Source organism: Microcaecilia unicolor, chromosome 6 (assembly GCF_901765095.1).
Source record: "Microcaecilia unicolor chromosome 6, aMicUni1.1, whole genome shotgun sequence".
Taxonomy (NCBI): domain Eukaryota; kingdom Metazoa; phylum Chordata; class Amphibia; order Gymnophiona; family Siphonopidae; genus Microcaecilia; species Microcaecilia unicolor.
Genome location: NC_044036.1, coordinates 265,799,006 through 265,824,038, shown reverse-complemented (window position 1 = coordinate 265,824,038; position 25,033 = coordinate 265,799,006). Strand labels below are relative to the sequence as shown.

General features: G+C 43.8%; 1 protein-coding gene across 5 annotated transcripts in view; it reads left to right on the top strand.

Moving 5' to 3' along the window:
• The window catches only part of DENND1A (DENN domain containing 1A), a 1,150,393-nt gene that overhangs the window by 1,057,999 nt on the left and 67,361 nt on the right, over window positions 1–25,033 (top strand). For all 5 annotated transcript variants that reach the window (XM_030207362.1, XM_030207365.1, XM_030207363.1 and 2 more), the window contains one exon: window positions 14,618–14,706. In XM_030207362.1, the coding sequence (XP_030063222.1) occupies window positions 14,618–14,706 (89 nt within the window). The remainder of the gene's footprint in view (window positions 1–14,617; window positions 14,707–25,033) is intronic.

Genomic DNA, 25,033 nt, shown 5'->3' with positions numbered 1-25,033 from the left:
TCAATCTAGTTTCTCCTACATACGCACGCAGTTATGGAATGCATTACCAAAAGCCTTAAAAACAACTTACAACTACCTAAACTTCCGTAAATCACTAAAGACTAACCTGTTCCAAAAGGCATACCCTACCGACCCAACTAAATGCCTGAACTCTGCTACACAACAAAACTCAAGTACGTAATGGACATTACTCAACTCTTCCTATACGACTCCCTAATGTAACAGTGCTACATGAACTCTATCCTATCACAACATTACCTTGTATTTGTTCACCGGAGACTTCAAAGCCTCTCCAGTACTATGTAAGCCACATTGAGCTTTCAAATAGGTGGGAAAATGTGGGATACAAATGTAACAAATAAATAAATCATTGCTTTTCCTATTTTTGCCTTTAAACTTTAAAAAAAAAAAAGCACCTTTTCTGGCTTTCTTTGCTAATTGGCACCACTTATACCTGCTGGGTGTAATTTTTATAAAAAGAGCAGACCAGAAGAAAACAGCAACACAAATCAAACAGCAGCAGAAATGCAGTGTAGTGGACCCAGATGGGAACAAAGAAGCAGAGTCTTGGATCAGAGGAAATTTTTATATACAGTGGGGGAAATAAGTATTTGATCCCTTGCTGATTTTGTAAGTTTGCCCACTGACAAAGACATGAGCAGCCCATAATTGAAGGGTAGGTTATTGGTAACAGTGAGAGATAGCACATCACAAATTAAATCCGGAAAATCACATTGTGGAAAGTATATGAATTTATTTGCATTCTGCAGAGGGAAATAAGTATTTAATCCCTCTGGCAAACAAGACCTAATACTTGGTGGCAAAACCCTTGTTGGCAAGCACAGCGGTCAGACGTCTTCTGTAGTTGATGATGAGGTTTGCACACATGTCAGGAGGAATTTTGGTCCACTCCTCTTTGCAGATCATCTCTAAATCATTAAGAGTTCTGGGCTGTCGCTTGGCAACTCGCAGCTTCAGCTCCCTCCATAAGTTTTCAATGGGATTAAGGTCTGGTGACTGGCTAGGCCACTCCATGACCCTAATGTGCTTCTTCCTGAGCCACTCCTTTGTTGCCTTGGCTGTATGTTTTGGGTCATTGTCGTGCTGGAAGACCCAGCCACGACCCATTTTTAAGGCCCTGGCGGAGGGAAGGAGGTTGTCACTCAGAATTGTACGGTACATGGCCCCATCCATTCTCCCATTGATGCGGTGAAGTAGTCCTGTGCCCTTAGCAGAGAAACACCCCCAAAACATAACATTTCCACCTCCATGCTTGACAGTGGGGACGGTGTTCTTTGGGTCATAGGCAGCATTTCTCTTCCTCCAAACACGGCGAGTTGAGTTCATGCCAAAGAGCTCAATTTTTGTCTCATCTGACCACAGCACCTTCTCCCAATCACTCTCGGCATCATCCAGGTGTTCACTGGCAAACTTCAGACGGGCCGTCACATGTGCCTTCCGGAGCAGGGGGACCTTGCGGGCACTGCAGGATTGCAATCCGTTATGTCGTAATGTGTTACCAATGGTTTTCGTGGTGACAGTGGTCCCAGCTGCCTTGAGATCATTGACAAGTTCCCCCCTTGTAGTTGTAGGCTGATTTCTAACCTTCCTCATGATCAAGGATACCCCACGAGGTGAGATTTTGCGTGGAGCCCCAGATCTTTGTCGATTGACAGTCATTTTGTACTTCTTCCATTTTCTTACTATGGCACCAACAGTTGTCTCCTTCTCGTCCAGCGTCTTACTGATGGTTTTGTAGCCCATTCCAGCCTTGTGCAGGTGTATGATCTTGTCCCTGACATCCTTAGACAGCTCCTTGCTCTTGGCCATTTTGTAGAGGTTAGAGTCTGACTGATTCACTGAGTCTGTGGACAGGTGTCTTTCATACAGGTGACCATTGCCGACAGCTGTCTGTCATGCAGGTAACGAGTTGATTTGGAGCATCTACCTGGTCTGTAGGGGCCAGATCTCTTACTGGTTGGTGGGGGATCAAATACTTATTTCCCTCTGCAGAATGCAAATAAATTCATATACTTTCCACAATGTGATTTTCCGGATTTAATTTGTGATGTGCTATCTCTCACTGTTACCAATAACCTACCCTTCAATTATGGGCTGCTCATGTCTTTGTCAGTGGGCAAACTTACAAAATCAGCAAGGGATCAAATACTTATTTCCCCCACTGTAGTAGTTTTTGCATGTACATGCCATTATACACAGGTATAATGCATTTTATAAAGTATGCAGGCTGGCAAGAGTGCACGTACATGTGCACATACTCGGTGTAAGTGTGTTATAGGGTGGAGTCACAATTTATGAAGTACTTCGTAAAATATGCACAGTGACATGTATGCATGTGCATTTACTCCTGCGCTCAAAGCTAGTATAAATATATATACAGGTTCTTTTTACCTGTGATTTCTGCAGGATTTGTGGTAGCATTGTATAAAGGCATATAAGCACTTATCTGCCTTTATGAAATAGGCTACAGATAGGCACTTTTTAGCCCTCTGAATCCAGGTCACCAGTTGCAAAATTATCCTCATAATTTTTTCAAACTAAGCCACTATACATGTAAGAATTGGTTCTTATACTTGGGGGCTGCCAATACACATGTATTTGCCTATTGTGCTGATACAATAATCATATAAACTGCGGATCTACTCTTGCAGAGTGTAAGGAGTCAAACAATGAATGGAAGGGGGGAAAAGACCTCAGACAGGTGAAGTTACAGCACCATTGCTGAAATTACTCATTTAGAGAATCACCATAGATCAATCATCGGTCTTTACCCAACCTCCTCCCTTCGCGATGGAGGGTGCAAACATAGCCCCCATGGCTACCCCGGATCATTGCAGGTAAAACGTTTCCTAGCGGACTTGGCTAGGCTGGGAGCAGATGCAGGAACGGACTTGGCTTGGCTTAACTGGAACCAGATGCTGGAACAAACTTGGCTTGGCTGGAACCAAAGGCTGGAACGCACTTGGCTTGGCAGGAAGTGGATTCTGGAACAAGCTTGGCAGGATTCAGGATACTCAAGCAGGATTCAGGATTTACAAACAAGCTTAGCAGGAACAGAAGCTAAGAGCACACAGAGCGGAGACAAGCAGGGGGGGGGGGGGACTGGAGCTAAAGACAAACAGGGCAGACACCAGCAGGACACAAAGCTGAGCCACACAGACAGACAACAGGACTATGGCAGAAACAAAAAGGAACAAACAGGAGACAAACTAAAGGAACAAACAAAAAGGGCAGATACAAGCATAAGGGGAAAAGAAGCTAAGGACAACCAGGGTAGATACAAGCAGGGGAAGCTGTAGACAAACACGATGAGAACTAGCAGGGCTGGAACTGCAACAAGCTGGAACTCACAGACGAAAACACATCTAAAGACCTCTTTTGCAAAGGCAAGTCTGAAATTTCCAGGTGCTTAATAAAGGCAATTACAGATGAGGTCACAGGTGAGGCTAGGCAGCAGAAATACCAAGGCAAGTCTGGAGTGCTGGAACATCAGGACTGGAATGAAGTCTGGAACATGTCTGGGAAACAGGAAGAAGACAGTCCACAGCAGCCATAGGGCCTGGTCACCCGGAAGTGAGTGTAGGCATGGAATACAGTCACAATCGTGACACTAACGTATGTCCTATGTCAAGTTCTTAGGTCAACCAATCAAAGAAGTCAATCAAATTTGTTTGGCAGGATATTCTTTTGGTAAAACCATGCTGCCTCGAATCCTGCAACTCATTGGCTTCTATAAAGTTAACTATCTTTTCCTTTGGCAACAACTCCATTATTTTTCCTACCACCAATGTAAGGCTTACTTGTCTGTAGTTTTCAACTTCTTCCCTATCCCAGCTTTTGTGAAGAGGAACCACATCTGCTTATCTCAAATCCCGCAGAACCTCTCATCTCTAAAGATCTGTTAAATATATCCTTAAGAGGTCCCACCAGGACTTCTCTGAGCTCCCTCAGTATCCTGGGATGTATCCCATCTGGCCCCATAGCTTTGTTCACTTACAGGTTTTCAAGATGTTTAAAAATTCTTTCTTCCATGCAGTATCCACTCCATTCCCAGATATACCCTCAGCAGCTTACCACAGTCCAGGATTTTCTTCCATGAACACATACTTGTGGAGTTATTGTCCAGCTCTTATGACAGAACCCCAAAAAGTCCAAACTTCTTTCCAAAAGTGGTGAATTGAGACATGGTCCCATATACAGTGCTTCTAAGACACGTCTTGTTGACCACACTTACGGAAGGCCCCATCTGTAGGGAAGCCCATCTTTTAAACTCGGGAAGGGTGAATATATAGATGCATCAGGAACTTATAATGGAGCTCTTATAACTGTGCACTCTCCACCAAGTGGATGGATTCATGCAGGCTCCACTGTAAACTGTCCACAGAATAATCCCCAAAATCATGAATCCACTAATCCACTTTTTTTTGTTTTGCAAAGGGAAAGTTCCCAGCAACCGTTTCAAGGTATCATAATAGCAGCCCAAAAGGCCTTTATGCACTGCTGAGATTGGCTATTGTTCATCAAACTCATTTTTCTGAAAGTCAATAGCAAATGTGTGTAATAAAGAGGTAACATAGTACTGAATCTGATGATATGAATACCAGTCACGAGGAGTTATATTAAATTTGTGTTTTAAACTGTTATAAGGTAACATTTTTACCTCCTCCTCCACCACTTCCGTAACTAATTTTAACCCCCTTTCCTCCCACCTTCTATAAGTACTGGATTAAAATTGAATTTCAAAATCAAGATGTGTATATACACATACACACATACCGCACCATCCCTCGGGTTTAAAATTTCTGTTTACATTGTCAAGTAAATAATTACATTAAGTAATTTTTTAATTATAAATGCATCAGTTATGAATTTTAAGTCACAAAATAGGGACAAATAAGCAACACTTTAGATATAATAAAGACTATGTCAAGGATAGTGTTATATATGACAGTCCAGAACTGACAACCTAAAATTGTAGCTTTTGTAGTATAAGAAAGGCCTTCCTAATTTTAATTAATCTTTATCTTTTAGAGCTTGAGCTAAAACAGGCAGCACATGTCTTAAACAGTACAGTTAACTTTTCAAAGTCAATCACATTGAATTAGCACAGAGATATCCAGAGTCTTCTACCTCAGTCTTGCCACTCAACATCAGCATCAAGTTGATGGTAACAATAACTAATTATTATTTGAAGATCTGACATGAGTTAGTGGTCTCTGTCCAGTTTCACATGGATGGTTGTCGATGCAATTAAAGTCACTCTCAGAGATGGCACCCTTTCTTGGAAAATTTGGCATACAGGTTTGAATTGGCTAAGGTGCTGGTTTACAGGAAAGCAAAGGAAAAAAAATGTATACTTGGCTGCATGTTGCTCCGAATAAAAAGGTGCCCGCTTATAACTTATGCGCAATGGCTAGAGATGGTGGTAGCAATAGTGCAGACACTGCAGATGAAGATAACACCCCTGGTGGACTTATTTGTGGACCTACTGCAGCAGAAGGTAAACCAATGAAAACATTTAGAGGATAAACTACAGTTAAGTGGACTCCTGCAGATAAAGATGAGAAAATGTGCTGCAAACCCTATATCTACTAAATCAAGAAGATATACAAAGAGAATATGCCAAAAACTGAAAAGGATGCCCTCTGTGGCGTATTGTGAGTATTATGGTGAGCATCACCAGTAAATTTGAGAGACTGAGATCATACTTCTCATACACTGGCTTAGGAGTGAAGTTTATTACTATCATGATACAGACAAAACTAACCTATCTGGAGACATTGCCCTATTTTTTAGTATTTCACAAGTACTACGACAGTTATAAAGATGACAACTCTGATGTAATAATGCAGACCATCCAACAAATTGGATTCTTTTACTCAGATAAATGAATTGACAAATTAAGGGGTCCTTTTATCACTCAGCAAATTGGCCCTACCACTGGGCTCACCCAGGAGCCCGGCAGTAGTTCCAGGTCTGCCGTTTGCCATTTCCAGTGCTAGAAAATATTTTTTATTATTTTCTAGCACCGGTTGGCATGCCCAGGGCCGCCGAGAGACTGGGTTGGGCCCGGGACAAGGCCTCCCCTGAGGTCATCGTCGTCTCCGCCCAGGCCGCCGCACCGCAGTCCCCACCCGCCCCCTCCATCCGGCACCGGGCCGGGCCCCCTGCATTGAAATCATCACAGCGCCTCACCTGTCACCTCGCTCCATGACTGAAAACGCAGCCAGCAGCGGCAGATTGGATTTGTCTCCCTTCGGGCCTGCCCTCCCTGTGTCACGTCCTAGTCTGATGTAACTTCCGCGAGGGTGGGACACGGAGGGAAGGCCCAAAGGGAGGCGAATCCGATCTGCTGCTGCTATGCTTTGTCACAGAGCGAGGTGACAGGTGAGGTGCTGTGATGATTTCAATGCGGGGAGCCTGGCCCGGTGGCAGACGGTCGATGGAGCCGAAGGCGGGTGAGATCGTGGACTGCAGCGCCGTGACCCCCTTGGAGGCCCGGGCGGGCCCCGAGAATTTTGTCCCCCCCCTGCCCCCCCCCTCGCTGGCCCTGAGCATGCCTAGCGCTAATTGGGCAACGCTGTGCTGCCTGATTACCATCAGAGCCATCACTGCCTCCTAAATAGGAGACAGTAAATGACCATGTGGAAATTTTTTAATTACCACACTGCCATTTACTGCCGCTTAAAAAAAAAAAAACACGTACCTGCGGCAGTAAAAGGTGGGCTTGGTGTGCAGCAATCCCACACATTGACTCCACCGTGGGCCACTTTTTACTGCTGCTTGGTAAAAGGGCCTCTAAATGTGCCAAATCTTCTTGCTACTGCCCCTTTAACTGAAAGAGTATGCTTCAAAACCTTCTGCACAGCTATTAAACCCAATCCAAGGTTTTTCGCTTTGATAGCAATTAAGAACATTGCCGACTTGAGTGAACATTTTTAGTAACTGATCTGTAAACATGTCAGAAAACCATTTTGAAGGAAACAAAAAGTACAATTACAAAGAAATAAAAGAATTGCACAGTTTTTTAATTAGCTCACAATTAATACCAATCAGCTAATGTCTTTTCTTGAGCACTCAAAACAATTCATCATTTTTGCAGTTGAAAAGTATAAACAGCTTTTAATATGAGTCCAAACTAAAAACGCGCAAAGTATTTATTTCAGCAACTTTTTCAGCCGCTTTTGAACATACAAAATTAATTCTGAAACTTTATATGGCTTTCTAAACTTGATATGCATTAAGAAAGTAATTAATAACTGGGCACGAATTAAGAGGGCATGTAGGTGCCTACTTAGGTACTATTTTATAAAGACAAATAGGCACTTACATCTTCTCTAACCTAGATTATGCAGGTGTTATAGATTAGTATGTTCTATAATCTCCACCCATATAATCATTCTCCACCCATACTCTATTCCTACACATCATCATGCATATTTTTGCCATAGTATTTTATAAGAGGCCACTGATCTATGTACATGGCTACATATGCACAAAAAAATACTTTTATAAAATACTTCATTGGTGCTTTCATTACTTTTCTTCTTTGAATTCTACTTCACTACATTAACACTTGTTATGACCTCTCTTACTCTGTCATCATGGACATAACCAAGTTTCCGTTGTCATGTCTTGCTAAACCCCATGTCAGCTAAGACCAATTCAAACTGGGTTTAATCATATGGATAAAACACTATAACATCAAAAAGAGATACTCAAGGATCTGCATTCCTAACCCCCATCCCTCAGTGCTGTCTACTTAATACAGATAAAAGTTAGATGGTTGTAAATTACAATTAGATCAACCAAAGGTGCAGGCAGCCTTTAAAGACCAATCCCAATGCATGTTTCATTCTCTGCTCCCTCAGAGGACTGCTATGGGCTTGTGCATCTTTTTTTTTTCAGTTTGAAACTCTGCTTCATGTTCTCATTTATTTATTTTTATTTATTGCATTTGTATCCCACATTTTCCCACCTCTTTGCAGGCTCAATGTGGCTTACAATACATCATGAGTAGTGAAAAGTATATAAGAAGATTGACATTTGGTATTGCAAAAGGATCTTGGGTAACATGATAATGATAAAATATGATAGTAGTGTAACAAGCAAATATTGTAAGACAATTCTAGATATGTGTGTAGGAGTTCACATTTGTTGATCTTCGTGGTATGCCTTGTTAAAGAGATGGGTCTTCAGTAGTTTGCGGAAGTTGGTTAGTTCGTAGATCGTTCTTAGGTTGCGCGGCAGCGCGTTACAGAATTGTGTACTCAAATAGGAAAAGGTTGACGCATGCATTAACTTGTATTTTAGCCCTTTGCAGTTGGGGAAGTGAAGATCAAGGAATGTGCGGGATGATTTTTTTAGCATTCCTAGGTGGTAGGTCTATCAGGTCCGACATGTAGGCTGGGGCCTCTCCGTGAATGATTTTATGAACTAGGGTACATATTTTGAACGTGATGCGCTCTTTAAGTGGGAGCCAGTGTAGCTTTTCTCGTATGGGTTTAGCACTTTCATATTTTGTTTTACCAAATATGAGTCTAGCTGCAGTGTTCTGAGCTGTCTGAAGTTTTTTTATTATTTGTTCTTTGCAGCCGGTGTAGAGTGCGTTACAGTAGTCTAGATGGCTGAGTACCATTGATTGTACCAGGTTGCGGAAAATGGTCCTTGGGAAGAACGGTTTTACTCTTTTTAATTTCCACATTGAGTGTAACATTTTCTTGGTTGTGTTTTTCGCGTGACTCTCAAGTGTTAAGTGTCGATCGATGGTAACTCCAAGAATTTTTAGGGTGTCCGAAATTGGAAGATTCAGTTTTGGTGTGTTAATGGTGGTGAATTTGTTTGTGTTATGTTGAGAGGCGAGTATTAGGCATTGGATTTTTTCTGCATTGAGTTTCAGCTGAAATGCATCAGCCCATGTATGCATGATATGTAGGCTTTGGTTGATGTCATTGGAAATTTCCTTTAAATCTTGTTTAAATGGGATGTAGATCATTACGTCGTCTGCGTATGTGTATGGGTTGAGGTTTTGGTTTGATAGTAGTTTGGCCAAGGGTATCATCATTAAGTTGAATAAGGTCGGTGAGAGGGGGGGATCCCTGTGGAACTCCGCATTCGGGTATCCATGTGGCTGATGTAGTTGAATTAGATGTCACTTGGTATGATTGTGTGGTTAGGAACCCCTTGAACCAGTTGAGAACATTACCTCCAATTCCGAAGTATTCGAGGATATGTAATAATATTCCATGGTCAACCATGTCGAAGGCACTTGACGTGTCAAATTGTAGTAGTATGTTCTTGCCATTCGCAATCATTTGTTTGAATTTGCTCATGAGAGTAACTAGTACTGTTTCGGTATTGTGGTTAGACCGAAATCCTGATTGGGAGTCGTGTAATATTGAGAATTTGTTTAAGTAGTTTGTGAGTTGTTTGGTCACCATCCTTTCCGTAATTTTAGTTATTAAGGGAATGGATGCTACTGGCCTGTAGTTGGTTATTTCACTAGCACTTTTCTTTGGGTCTTTGGGTATGGGGGTGAGTAGAATGCTTCCTTTCTCCTTCGGGAAGAGCCCATTTTGTAACGTATAATTCACGTGATTCGTTAGGTCTGTTATAAATTGTTGAGGGGCAGATGTCATAAGGTTGTTTGGGCATATGTCTAGTTTGTAATGGGATTTGGCGAATCTTTTGAGCGTTTGGGAGATGAGATCCTCCGATAATGTCTCGAAGTTGGTCCAGGTTCTGTCTGCTGGGTATACACCAGGGTCTTGGGTCTAGGCAGTCAAGGAGTGCGGCGTAATCGGTGGTACTGACAGGTATTTTAAGTCGCAATTGTACGATTTTCTCATTGAAGTATCTCGCGAGATTCTCTGCTCCTGGTGTATCTTTGCAGTTGGTTGTAATTGGTGTGATATCTAATAGTTTATTCACGAGTTGGAAGAGTTTATGTGTGTCCTTGTAGTTTGGTCCAATTTTAGTTTTGTAATATAATCTTTTAGTTTGTCTTATAGTATATTTATATTTTCTTTGAAGTTGTTTCCAGGCGTTAAGTGTGGGGTCGTCTTTCTTTTTTTCCACGCTTGTTCTAACCTTCTAACTGCATGTAAATACTTCAGATATGTTTGCTGTACTTCTTACAGTTGATGCTGTTTGTTATACATGTTGAACCTCTATTCTGGGGCTGTTTCATTTGTAATTACATGTATTTTATATTCAGAAAACCTGCAGAGTATCTTAAAAGTTGTAAAGCAATAAACTAATGAAGCATGTAACACCAGCAAGGAAAACGTCATATCTACTAACATCCTCTATAAAAAGTTAGGAATACCAAGGGAAAATAAATGAAATCTTATCATAGAATAGAGATCAGCTATAATTTATTTGCTAGGTATTTTCCTGATGTTTGTTGAAGTATATATACTAGATTTAACAACTTTCAGCTGGTGGTTTATGCACGTGAGATGAAGACTAATCAAAGGTCCAGTGGCAGTGCAGAGCATTGGCACGAGGAAGGTCTTAGGTTCAGTACTTTAGTCAGGCCTTCTACTGCTCAGGTCAGCTGGAGTTGGAGATACAGCAGAGCCAGTGTTGACACCCCCTGAGCATTGTTTGAGAGTGATACCTAATAACTGAAATCAAGGCCCATGATTTCAAGGTTCCAGAAGAAGTCCTGGCCCAGAATCTTTACTACAATGATCAGACTAGGTACACTGCAGTGGGATATAAAACAGGGGAAAAATCCCCAGGAAGATGCTAATGAAGGCTCATAGCGCTAGGATCTCAGCCAGGGGTTCTCAACCACTCCTTGGGACAAACCTCACCAGTCAGATGAGATCAATTAACTTACAATGGAGGCAGTTCATGCAGATTTATCTCATGTATATTCACTGTGAGTATCCTGAAAAACCTGACTGGCTGAGTATGTCGCAAGGACTGGGTTGGGAACCCTTGATCTCAGCCCTTGTTCCACTGGCACTGTAAACACAAAGGAGACTATTATAAAGAACAGAATTACAGAGCACATTCAAAAGCATGGGTTTATGAGACAAAGCCAACATGAATTTAGTGAAGGGAAATCTTGCCTCACCAATCTATTACATTTTTTGAAGGGGTGAACAAATATGTGGATAAAGGCGAGCCTGTTGATTTTGTGTATCTGGATTTTCAAAAAGTGTTTGACAAAGTACCTCATGAAAGACTCCAGAAGAAATTGGAGAGTCATGGAATAGGAGGTAGTGTCCTATTGTGGATTAAAAACTGGTTAAAGGATAGAAAACAGAGAGGGTTAAATCATCAGTATTCTCAATAGAGAAGGGTATATAGCGGGGTTCCCCAGTGGTCTGTGCTGGGACCGCTGCTTTTTAACATATTTATAAATGATCTAGAGATGGGAGTAACTAGTGAGGTAATTAAATTTGCTGATGACACAAAGTTATTCAAAGTTGTTAAATCGTGAGAGAATTGTGAAAAATTACAAGAGGACCTTACAAGACTTGGAGACTGGGTGTCTAAATGGCAGATGATGTTTAATGTGATCAAGTGCAAAGAGATGCAGGTAGGAAAGAGAAACTCGAACCATAGCTACGTAATGCAAGGTTGCATGTTAGGAGTCACCGACCAAGAAAGGGATCTCGGTGTCATTGTTGATGACACGTTGAAACCCTCTGCTCAGTGTGCTGTGGCAGCTAAGAAAGCAAATAGAATGTTAGATATTATTAGGAAAGGAATAGAAAACAAAAGTGAGGACGTTATAATGCCTTTGTATTGTAAAAAGAATTAATTTATAACTTGGGGATATTGCTCCAGAGCTAATATTTATAAGTTTTAAGATATATATTGAATAATTCTCCACCAGTTGCCCTTTAAGGCAACAAGATTCACAATTGCAATGAATTAAATATTATCTCTGTTGAAATGCAGTATCCTGCGCTGCAAGATTTAAAAGTGTGTACCCAGGACACAAAAGACCATCTATTTAGCTTCAGAAAAGGTTTGTTTATTATACAAATCATGTAAATAATATTGCAAGAGGTAGTTCTTTTAAGAGATCTTACAGAGAATCTGTGCTTAAAGTCAGGCAACAGGTTTAAATCAAAGGTTTTTAACTTACAGAAAAGTCTTTGTTATAGGAGCTGAGTGATGAGCCGCATGGTTATAGGAGAGGTTCTCATAGCAGGGAGATGAGCTGCAGGTCCCCAGAGCAGCAGGTCCCAAGAGATTTGCATGTGGAACAGCTTCTGTCTTTTATACATTGCAAGTTGCAGGAGGATATTATCACATGAACCTCAGCACTTGCTTCCTGGTTTGCACTGGATAATGCCAAGGCATTATGGTTGATGTAGTCTGATCACATTATAAATCTTTCCTTTCTGCACTTGTCCTGGCGTCTTCTTGTCTGATAGCTGATGGGAGGGGGCAGGTATACATCTGATGACAGGCAAATGTTTTGTTTATGGTTTTCCTCTGAGTCCTTTGTTTTCAGTACCTGGATTTACACTTCTCCAGACCCTCTGTCTGCAGTTGTGTTTAATTTCTGCAGAAGTCTTGATGAGCCTTCAAGTATCCACCTAGTCATGCTTTTTATCTCTCTTTGGAGCAGTGCCCTTTTGTCTCTGTTAAGCGTTTGTAATTGACTAGTCCTGCTATCAGAAGTTCCCATGAAAAGGGAGGGGAAAGAGGGGCTTGACATGAAAGCCAGTTTCATTGCTGCAGTTTCAATACGTTTTTAAAGTTGTATTTTTATATTGGTATACTGTATCTGATTCAGCATAATCAATAATTATGTTACATATATTTCAATAATCCTGACAATTAAACTGATACATAACAGTATCGGTCCATGGTGCAACCGCACCTCGAATATTGTGTTCAATTCTGGTCACCGCATCTCAAAAAAGATATAGTGGAATTAGAAAAGGTACAGAGAAGGGCAACGAAAATGATAAAGCGGATGGGACGACTTCCATATGAGGAAAGACTGAAGCGTCTAAGGCTCTTCAGCTTGGAGAAAAAACGGCTGAGGGGAAATATGATAGAGGTCTATAAAATAATGAGTGGAGTGGAACGGGTAGACGTGAATCGTTTGTTTACTTTATCCAAAAATACTAGGACTAGGGGGCATGCGATGAAGTAAATTTAATACAAATCAGAGAAAATGTTTCTTCACTCAATGTGTAATTAAACTCTGGAATTAGGGGGTTTAAAAAAGGTCTGGATGGCTTCCTAAAGGAAATAAGCAGTGGTTTTCCCCCAAGTCCATAGACCATTATTAAATTGACTTGGGGGAAATCCACTGCTTATTTCTGGGATAAGCAGCATAAAATGTATTGAACTTTTTCGGGATCTTGTCAGGTATTTGTGACCTGGATTGGCCACTGTTGGGAACAGGATGCTGGGCTTGATGGACCTTTTGGTCTGTTCCAGTGTGGCAATACTTATGTACTTATGAGTAGGAGGACACTGTTGAATCAAAAAAAAAAAAAAAAGAATGAGTGAAAGGGTAAGTATTATAAGTACAGACAATATGGGTTGTTCCTTGGTGCCATGAGTTTTCATGAAATAAAGACCAAAAAGGACTTGATACAAAGGTTTGTCAGTTAACTAAGTATTCACTTAGAAGCCCTTTTACTAAGCAGCAGTAAGCTCAACACGGGCTTACCGCGCGCCAATCTGGAACTACTGCCAGGTTACCACAGGAACCCAGCGGTAGTTCCCACCCCTAGCACACACCATTTTCAGCACTACTATTTTTGTAGCACCGGAATGTAACCAGCGATGAATGCCCAGTTACCACCAGGTTAGCACGGGAACCCTTAACCACCATCTCAGCAGGTGGCAGTATGGGCTCCCTACCAAAATGGCCATGCGGTAAGAGGTTCAGTCACCACGCGGCCATTTCTTTTTCCCAAAAATGGAACAGCCTTTTACCATCCTTGGTGAAAGGGGGTGTCAGTACACGTCAAAAATACAAAGGACCCCTTAATTATTCTGTTGGAGTTGGAACCACTATATTCTTTCCACTAACATAAATTGCAAGATCTCAGCTAAAGATTTAATGTATGCTGGAATATCCAATGCAGTTATCTAATGCTCATTTTTATGGAGAGCAGGATTTCATTTTTTGACAAAAAGAAAGTGCAACTGTAGCCAGATTTAGGAGCAACAGGAGAAGGGCTGCATTAGGAAGCAGAGTAGTTCTTCTCTGCTTTTCTCCAAGCTCAGCTCCTTTTTCCTGCAGGTTGCCTGGAGCACAATACCCCTGCTGCTCTGGCTCTGTGGTCTGAAAAGAAGTGGTACAGCTGCATACCAGGCTTTTCCTCCAGAAATAAAGCCCTGGTAGAAAGCCCCTGATATATACGTATACAACATAATGACAGGACAATACAGTTGTTCAGTAAATAACAATTTGTATAGTTTATTTAAGAGGTAGGTTTGCTATCTCCAATATGGTTGTCATCATGGCTTCCAAACTGTAAACAGAAAGAAATATCATTAAATACAAGTATTGTGCTGCTTGAGAATTTAGTACGAAATGATTTAAGGCCAATTAGAAGTCTGCTGTTTATTACTTAAAGTGTTTGAAATCTGCACCTTTCAGGTTCGGCCCCCAAGACCTCATGTTGTTAAGAGGCCCAAAAGCAACACAACTGTTGAAAGTCGAAGAACCTCTGTCTCAAGTCCTGAACAGTAAGTATCCAACTTAGACATTTATGGAACATATTCCATAAGGAATATAAAAGTTTGTATTCATTTATTTGTTTTCTCATATTTCATAAGCCAAATCTGCTAAATGTTGGAAGCTGTAAAATTTAGCAGCCTCAAAGACAAATCCGCTACAGAATATCATAACGAACCAGAATGGTTCTTTGTTTGTGCAGATCAGGAGATCTTCTGCGTAAGAGACCCATGATTTAGACTGTCATCAAGAACTTCTGTGCCTTACAGCGTCATCATTTCCCATTTTATAGATCATTTTTTCCGAGGACAAGCAGGCTGCTTGTTCTCACGAATGGGGCGACATCCACGACAGCCCCTCCGATCGGAGATCTTCACTAGCAAAATCATTTGCTAGCCCTCGCGTGCGCATGCGCGACCGTCTTCCCGCCCGAACGCAAGCGTGATCGCCAGTCTGCTTTTTTTCGCGGCTCAGGACGGCTGTTTTTCAGTCGGTCTGCACCCCAAGGAGACCTCTCACGTCTTTTCGCCGTGTTCTTCCGTTCAGAAGTGTCCGGATTCTTCTTTTCCGTCATGTTATGTCTTCACTTTTAAAACAATTCCTTTATTTCGAGAGTTTTCCCATTAAGTTTTCTTTTGTTGTCGGGCGCAGCCTTTTTAGCCGCCCGTACGGGTTTTTTCTAACTTTTTTTTGTGCCATTAGCCATCATCGCAAATTTTGATATCGCCGGCGTGATTTTTCCGCCCATGTCCTCGAAGCCTGCCAGCGGCTTCAAAAAGTGCACCCAGTGCAGCCGGACTATCTCCCTCACTGATAGGCACATTTCGTGCCTTCAGTGTCTGGGGGCCGGGCATCGTCCCCAGGCCTGTACTCTCAGTCTTCTGTTGAAGAAGAGGACTCAGGCGGCGAAATTGGCCCAGTGGAACCTTTTGTTCGGGGCCTCGTCTGGTACTTCTACGTCTTCAGTACCGAGGTCATCGTCCGGTGCGTCAACGTCTGCGGTACCCAGCTCATCTGCCGGTGCTCCAACGTCTGCGATACCGAGGTCATCAGTGGTATCAATGTCGTCGGAGGGTGCTTCGTCTTCTGGAGTGCAGGTGAGGGCTGTCCATTCCCCTGCTGGTAGCGATGAGCCCTTGAGTAGGTCTCCGCCTGCCTCGAGGGCTCCTGCGGTACAGGCCCCCCGGAATCGACCTCTTTCTGACCCGGCCCACAGGAGGCGTTTGGATTTGACTTCCTCCTCTTTGGTACTGGGAGGTACCGGTGACGTGCTTTGTGCGAAGGCAAAGAAGCATCGTCATCGGTCGCCTTCCAGACGCGGTACTGAGAGCTCTGGGTCGCCGGTGGCAACGGCACCCAAGCGTCGACACCGGGAGGACCGCTCACCCTCCATACAGGAGGTGTCGATGCGCTCCACTGTGGACAGCCCGGTACCGCCTCTGCGTCCTGGACAGATTCTCAGCTCATCGCCTGTACCGGACTCCTTGCCTTCCTCGGCAGCCGCTCTGAACGAGAGCCTCAGGGCCATCCTCCCAGGGATTCTGGAGGAGCTGTTGCGCCCTTCTACGGTACCGGGGATGCTTGCACCACCGGTGCTGTTGAATAAGGCGCCGGCTGGCCCCTCGCCCGTCGTGAGGTCTCCGGTCCCGGTATCGCTTGCGGTACCTGCATCGGCAGCCTCCCAGGCTGACTCCCCAACGACATCGATGGAGGGAGCTTCATCGCCACCGATGCAGGAGTCTTCCTCTCACCATGTCCACTGTGGCCATGTTTTCACGGAGTCTAGACGGACTCAGCTTCGGACTGAAGTTCGTGAACTTGTGTCCGATACCGAGGGCGAGGCCTCTTGGGAAGCAGAGGAGGACCCGAGATATTTCTCTGACGAGGAGTCTGGTGGTCTTCCCTCTGATCCCTCTCCCGAAAGGCAGCTTTCTCCTCCTGAGAGTCTGTCTTTCGCGGCCTTTGTCCAGGAAATGTCTACGGCCATTCCCTTCCCTGTGGTTATGGAGGATGAGCCAAGAGCCGAAATGTTTGAACTTTTGGACTATCCTTCGCCACCTAAGGAATCGTCCACTGTACCCATGCATCATGTCCTCAAAAAAACATTGCTGGCGAACTGGGCGAAGCCTTTATCTAATCCCCACATTCCCAAGAAAATTGAATCCCAGTATCAGATCCATGGGGATCCAGAGTTAATGAGGACCCAGTTGCCCCATGACTCTGGTGTGGTGGATCTGGCCCTTAAGAAGGTCAAGAGTTCTAGGGAGTACGCTTCGGTGCCCCCGGGCCGTGACTCTAGAACCTTGGATTCTTTTGGGCAGAAGGCCTACCATTCTGCAATGCTTATTTCCAAAATCCAATCATACCAGATCTATATGAGCATTCATATGCGGAACAATGTGTGGCAGTTGGTGGACTTGGTGGACAAGCTCCCTTCTGAGCAGGCCAAGCCTTTTCAGCAGGTGATCAGGCAGCTGAAGCCGTGTCGTAAATTCCTGGCCAGGGGTGTTTACGATTCTTTTGATGTCGCATCCAGGGCTGCTGCTCAAGGTGTGGTGATGCGCAGACTCTCATGGCTGTGTGCCTCCGACCTGGAGAATAGGCTCCAGCAGCAGATTGCGGATGCTCCTTGCCGGGGGGATAACATTTTTGGAGAAAGAGTCGAACAGGTGGTAGAGCAACTCCACCAGTGGGACACTGCCTTCGACAAATTCTCCCACCGGGCGCCTTCAGCATCTACCTCAACTGGTAGATGTTTTTATGGGGGAAGGAGGACTGTTCCCTATTCTTCTAATAAGCGTAGGTACAATCCTCCCTCCCACCAGCCTGCTGCTCAGGCTAAACCCCAGCGTGCTCGTTCCTGTCAACAGTGTGCGCCTCAACAGACCCCAGCAGCTCCCCAGCAAAAGCAAGGGACGAGCTTTTGACTGGCTCCAGCAGAGCATAGCCGAAGTCCAAGTATCCGTGCCGGACGATCTGCCTGTCGGGGGGAGGTTAAAATTTTTTCACCAAAGGTGGCCTCTTATAACCTCCAACCAGTGGGTTCTTGAAATAGTACGGCTGGGATACGCCCTCAATTTGACTTCAAAACCTCCAAATTGTCCACCGGGAGCTCAGTCCTTCAGCTTCCAGCACAAGCAGGTACTTGCAGAGGAACTCTCCGCCCTTCTCAGCTCCAATGCGGTCGAGCCCGTACCACCGGGACATGAAGGGCTGGGATTCTATTCCAGGTACCTCCTTGTGGAAAAGAAAACAGGGGGGATGCGTCCAATCCTAGACCTAAGGGCCCTGAACAAATATCTGGTCCGAGAAAAGTTCAGGATGCTTTCCCTGGGCACCCTCCTTCCCATGATTCAGGAAAACGATTGGCTATGCTCTCTGGATTTAAAGGATGCTTACACTCACATCCCGATACTGCCAGCTCACAGACAGTATCTTCGATTCCGTCTGGGAACACGGCATTTTCAGTATTGTGTGCTACCCTTTGGTCTCACCTCTGTGCCCAGGGTGTTTACAAAATGCCTGGCTGTCATGGCGGCGTCTCTATGCAGACTGGGAGTGCACGTGTTCCCGTATCTCGACGATTGGCTGGTGAAGAACACCTCCGAGGCAGGAGCTCTAAAGTCCATGCAGGTGACTATTCGACTCCTGGAGCTACTTGGGTTTGTGATAAATTATCCAAAGTCCCATCTTCTTCCAACTCAGAGGCTAGAATTCATAGGAGCTCTGCTGGACTCTCAGACGGCTCGTGCCTACCTTCCGGAAGCGAGGGCCGACACTCTTCTGTCTCTCGTTTCCTGGGTACGGGCGTCTCAGCAGATCACAGCTCGGCAGATGTTGAGATTGCTCGGCCACATGGCCTCCACAGTGCATGTGACTCCCGTGGCCTGCTTCCACATGAGATCAGCTCAATGGACCCTAGCGTCTCAGTGGTACCAAGCTGCTGGGGACCTAGAGGACGTAGTCCTGCTGTCCACGAGTTTTCTTCAGTCCCTGCATTGGTGGACAATTCGGTCCAATTTGACTCTGGGACGTCCTTTCCAAATTCCTCAGCCTCAAAAGGTGCTGACGATGGATGCGTCTCTCCTGGGGTGGGGAGCTCATGTCGATGGGCTTCACATCCAAGGGAGTTGGTCCCTTCAGAAAAAAGGTTTACAGATCAACCTCCTGGAGTTACGAGCGGTCTGAATGCTCTAAAGGCCTTCAGAGATCGACTGTCCCATCAAATTATTCAAATTCAGACAGACAATCAGGTTGCCATGTATTACATCAACAAGCAGGGGGGCACTGGATCTCGCCCCCTGTGTCAGGAAGCCGTCAGAATGTGGCTTTGGGCTCGCCAGAACGGCATGTTTCTTCAAGCCACCTATCTGGCAGGCATAAACAACAGTCTGCCCGATAGATTGGACAGGATAATGCAACCTCACGAGTGGTCGCTCAATTCCAGGGTGGTACACGAGATCTTCCAAGTGTGGGGCACTCCCTTAGTGGATCTCTTTGCCACTCAACTCAATCACAAGGTCCCTCAATTCTGTTCCAGACTTCAGGCCCACGGCAGGCTAGAGTCGGATGCCTTTCTCCTGGATTGGGGGGAAGGCCTCCTGTATGCTTATCCTCCCATACCTTTGGTGGGGAAGACTTTGCTGAAACTCAAGGAAGATCGAGGCACCATGATCCTGATCGCTCCCTTTTGGCCGTGTCAGACATGGTTCCCTCTTCTTCTGGAATTGTCCTCCGAAGAACCGTGGCGATTGGAGTGTTTTCCGACCCTCATTACTCAGAAGGGGGCGCTTCTGCATCCCAACCTCCAGTCTCTGGCTCTCACGGCTTGGATGTTGAGAGCATAGATTTTGCCTCCTTGGGTCTCTCCGAGGGTGTCTGCCATGTCTTGCTTGCTTCCAGGAAAGAGTCCACTAAAAAGAGTTACTCTTTTCTATGGCGGAGGTTTGCCATCTGGTGTGACAGCAAGGCCCTAGATCCTCGTTCCTGTCTTACAAAGACCCTGCTTGAATACCTTCTACACTTGTCTGAGTCTGGTCTTAAAACCAACTCTGTAAGGGTTCATCTTAGTGTGATTAGTGCATACCATTACCGTATGGAAGGTAAGCCAATCTCGGGACAGCCTCTAGTTGTTCGCTTCATGAGAGGTTTGCTTTTGTCAAAGCCCCCCATCAAACCTCCTACAGTGTCATGGGATCTCAATGTCGTTCTCACCCAGCTGATGAAACCTCCTTTCGAGCCACTGAATTCCTGCCATCTGAAATACTTGACTTGGAAGGTCATTTTCTTGGTGGCGGTCACTTCAGCTTGCAGAGTCAGTGAGCTTCAAGCGCTGGTAGCTCATGCTCCTTATACTAAATTTCATCATAACAGAGTAGTCCTCCGCACTCACCCTAAGTTCTTGCCGAAGGTGGTGTCGGAGTTCCATCTGAACCAATCAATTATCTTGCCAACATTCTTTTCCCGTACTCATACCTGCCCTGGTGAAGACAAGTTGCACACCTTGGACTGTAAGAGAGCATTGGCCTTTTACGTGGAGCTGACAAAGACCTACAGACAGTCTGCCCAATTGTTTGTTTTTTTCGATCCCAACAGGAGGAGAGTCGCCATCGGGAAAACGCACAATCTCTTATTGGCTAGCGGATTGCATATCTTTTACTTATGCCCAAGCTGGGCTGACTCTAGACGGCCATGTCACGGCTCATAATGTCAGAGCCATGGCTGCGTCAGTGGCTCACTTGAAGTCAGCTTCTATTGAAGAGATTTGCAAAGCTGCAACGTGGTCATCAGTCCACACATTCACATCTCACTACTGCCTTCAGCAGGATACCCGACGCGACAGTCGGTTTGGGCAGTCGCTGCTGCAGAATCTGTTCAGGGTTTAGAATCCAACTCCACCCTCCTAGGCCCATTTCTGTTCTGTTCCAGGCTGCACTCTCACTTAGTTGTGTTTCTTTTCAGGTCAATCTTTGTTATGTCCTCACCAATCCGAGGCCCAATTGACCGATGTTCTTTGTTTTGAGTGAGCCTGGGTGCTAGGGATACCCCAATCGTGAGAACAAGCAGCCTGCTTGTCCTTGGAGAAAGTGAAGATACATACCAGTAGCAGGTATTCTCCGAGGGCAGCAGGTTGATTGTTCTCACAAACCCACCCTTCTCCCCTTTGGAGTTGTTCTAGTTCTCTGTTTTGCTTTTTATTAAACTGAGGAGGGCACGCTCGCACCGCGGGTGGGAAGCCATTCACGCATGTGTGGTTCGCTCTGCCCGCGCACCGGTGCGTTCTAGAAAGCTTTTGTTTGCTTAGGATTTGCCGGTCTCCTGGGCCATCGCGGACGACGACCCAATTGTGAGAACAATCAGCCTGCTGTCATCGGAGAATACCTGCTACAGGCATGTATCTTCACTTTATAGTTGGAGAGGCAGTGTCTCATTCAAACATGCTCAGACACAAGCCTATTATAAACACACATCAGATCCTACAAAATGCTCCAAAAACCCTTTCTGATGTGGCAAACTAAAATTAAGTTACCTCTGTAAGGCTGATAAACAATCCTATTACCCAACAGACTTCTAGAAATAGAATCATGAATAAAATATATTCTTAGAATGGTTCTGTTACAGATCTAGCTCTGTATTGTAGCATGACTCTGACTCCCCACCTTACTGTCTTACCTGTGGGATCCCACAAATCTTAGTATTAGCACCCATACTATTTAACATCTTTGTCCACACCCTGGCTGGATCGATGCAGACACTGGATCTAACTTCGTTCATAGATGCATTTGACAAATAAATTTTGACTAGTCTGGATACCTCACAAGTCATATTAGCCCTTAATAACAAATTCAAACCTTTTGTAACCTGGTTGCATGATCACAGATTAAACTAAATCCAAATAAAATGAAGACCTTCATCTTTTCACAGGGAATGGATATTAATCTATCCAGGCCCCTCTGTATAGCTAACACAAGAATTGAAATTGTTAACTTCTTAAGCATCCTAAGTCACATCAGGAAACATCCTCACATATAGCCAGTCACTAACAATGTTGAGGGTATTGCAGTTTCATCCGTAGAAGATTCCAGAAAGGCAGTAAGGTCTAAACTGCCCTCAGAAACTGATGATAAAACATCCTTACTGCCTACATCAGCTTTTTTTCTTAAAAAATGGTAAGTAAAAAAAACTCTTGATACTGGTGGCATAGACCATATTGAAACATGAAGAACTCCTGTCCTATATTGTTTAAACATCTCTTGAGCAGAAATTAATGATGCCCTTGGAAGATTTGTCAATCGAAAGTTCCTGTGTTGCACAATATTCTTTAAAGTGTCACATTTAGATGCCAAACTTAAATTGTCCTTAACTATAGCATTATCAAGATTATCTACCTTATCTTAGTTTCCAGATTTTTCAATCAATTTTTCATAACCATTAATTGAGCCTCCTGTCTTTCAATTCTTGTTTCCAAGGTTGAAACTTGAATCCTATTTGTACTAACTGCTGTATCAAATTCTGCCCAAGAGAGATGACTACTTTACAAATTTCCTGAGGTGTAAAGACAGTGGCCTTACTGGATTGAAAGAAGAAATAGGCATTATAGAGGCTTCAGGTCTATCAAGTCCCTTCAAACTTTGCTGTATGTTGTTTCCAGCACCTCTATTATACGCCCGTTCTTGCTACATTCATAAGCTGCACAAGTTGGCATGTTTCTAAATATAACTGACATATAAATAACAATGAACAACGACAACATGGATGCAGCAGCTGATAGTTTGATACCAAGATGGCGGCTGCTGGGGGAACCGATTTCAGACTTTTGACATCAAGGCATCTCCGGTCTTATTAAACCTCCTTGGCTCACACCATCTAACAAGCTGCCATCCAGTGCTCCACCCCCACAGTCCTCTCATTGGCTGGGCTCTACCTACAGTCTCTGTTGTTAGTTACCTTGGAAACAAGCAGAGCAGGTCCAGTCATGTAGGAGGGAGGATTGGAGACATTTAGATGAGAGTTTTTAAACTGAGAAAAACATCTAGACATGTTAGCTATTTTTCTAGCTTCCACACATTAATTTACAAATTAGTAGAATGCCGAAAAAAGCCAGAGTTGTGAATCCTAATCTTCTGAGTCCACAGCACGTTTAACAGGGCTCCTCTGAACTTCGGACCATAGCCTGTTTCTAATTTGTCAATATTTTAATCTAACCCTTCCTATGACAACAGGTATTAGCTGACAGTACACACAGCAAGAAATAAGAAAGCAGTGCAATTCAGAAAGTTTCACAGTAGAAATAATAAAGAAAATAAAATATATATATCTGAATAACTTAAAATGCAATACATCACAGAGAATTATTTGTAATATCTGTATATGTATGTGTTGAATATTCTCAATGGGACTCGTTTTTGAAAGAGAAAAATATCCAAAAAAGTGTCATAAAGCAGCATTTGGATGAATTTCTTCTCAAAACGTCCAAATCGGTATTTTCAAAACCTATTTTGCAGACATTTATCTATGCAATTCATCTGCAGTGCATTCAAATCACAAGGGGACATTTTGGGGGCGGGATTATGGCAGGCTTAGGGTATTCCTAACTCTTGGATGTTTTATAGCCATAATGGAATAAAACGAAAACGTCTAGGGCTAAAACTTCAATGTTTTGATCTAGACCTATTTTCAGAATGAATAAGATACAAAAAGGTGCCCTAAATGACCAGATGACAACTGGAAGGAATCAGGGATGACCCCTCCTTACTCCCCCAGTGGTCACTGACCCCCTCCCTTCCCCCATAGATGTGAACAAAAATAGTACTTACAAGACTCTATGATAACTTTAGATATTATAGCCAGTTCTATTAGAGCAGCAAGCAGGTTCCTGGTGTAGTCTAGTGGTCGGTGCAGTGGATTGTAGAGAAGGGGACCCAGGCATTCTACCTTTCACACTTGTGGTAGAAAGTGTGAGCCCTCCAAAACTGACCAAAGGGCTCAGCAGACAAGATAAGGGGGTAATGGTGAGATGTGTACCTGGGAGCTTTTATATGAAGTACACAGCTGTGCCCCCTAAGGTGCCTTATTGCTGTCCTGGAATGTCTGTGTGGCCAGTCTACTAAAAATGCTGGCTCCTCCTACATCCCAGTGGCTTGATTTTGTGCAATTTGCACATGGGCTTTTTTTTTTTTTTGAAAGGGGACCAAAAAGATAAATGCACAGAGCATAAAGCCATCTAGCATTTGGACATTTTTTAGAAAAAAATGGACATTTTGCTGTTTTGAAAATGGCTACATTTCCTATTTGTATTTGGGACATTTAGCACAAAACATCCAAAGTCTGACTCAAACATCATATCAAAATTTCCCCTCCATGTGTTCTGCAAGTATTATGCACATACCCTGTGTGAGGAAGTTTGCAGTGGAGGAATAGCAGCTGTGTGGTGGGTACAGCTGTGTGTGGGTACAGTTTTGGGAGGAGGGGAGCAGCTTGTGGGGTGGTTGGACATTTTGGTAGAAGTAGTGTTGGGAGTGGAGGTAGGTGCAGGGAATAGATTTTGGGGGTGGGTCAGTTGAGAGGGGGCAGTATACAGAAGGGTGGTGCAGTTGCAGGGAGTATATTTTGTGGTGGAGGGACAGCTTGCAACGTAGTAGAGCAGTTACAGGGGGATAGTTTTTGTGGATGGGGTAGTTGCAGGGAGATAGTATGGGGGCTGTTTTGTGGGGAGAGGGGGGAGAGTAGAGAACAGGGAAAGGCCGTTTAAAGGAAGAATGCCCTAACTGTTGTGTTTCATTGTATGTGATTTATAAAACTTTATGTACAATAAAACTCTGCTTTTGCTGACAGTATTTGCTGATGAACTCATTAATACCATAAAAACCTGGTACATCAGAGGCTCTGTCCCTAGAGTGACAGTATCCTTCTACCCTAAAAATAATGATCTTTTCAACCCAGCAGAAGTTTCCTCTTATATCTGCTTGTTTAAATTTCTACTATGTCTTCCATGTTCTATATGTAACAATAATTGTTATCTTCCATTCTATTACCTACCAATAACGATACATTGTAAGCCACATTGAGCCTGCAAATAGGTGGGAAAATGTGAGATACAAATGCAACACATAAAAAATAATAAAATAAAAGCATACAAAAGGCGTTGAGAATGTCTGCCTGTCTGTCTGGGAGCTAAGCTGTCTGAGAATTCAATAGAATGAGATGGAACGTAGCATATGGCAAACCCCAGTAAAAAGACACATCATATTCAAAAATGGGCCAGATCAGATTGGGGGTTCCAAAGAAATAAGCCCTTGCCCCATTTTGGACCATTTTGAAGGGAGGGTTTATTTCTCT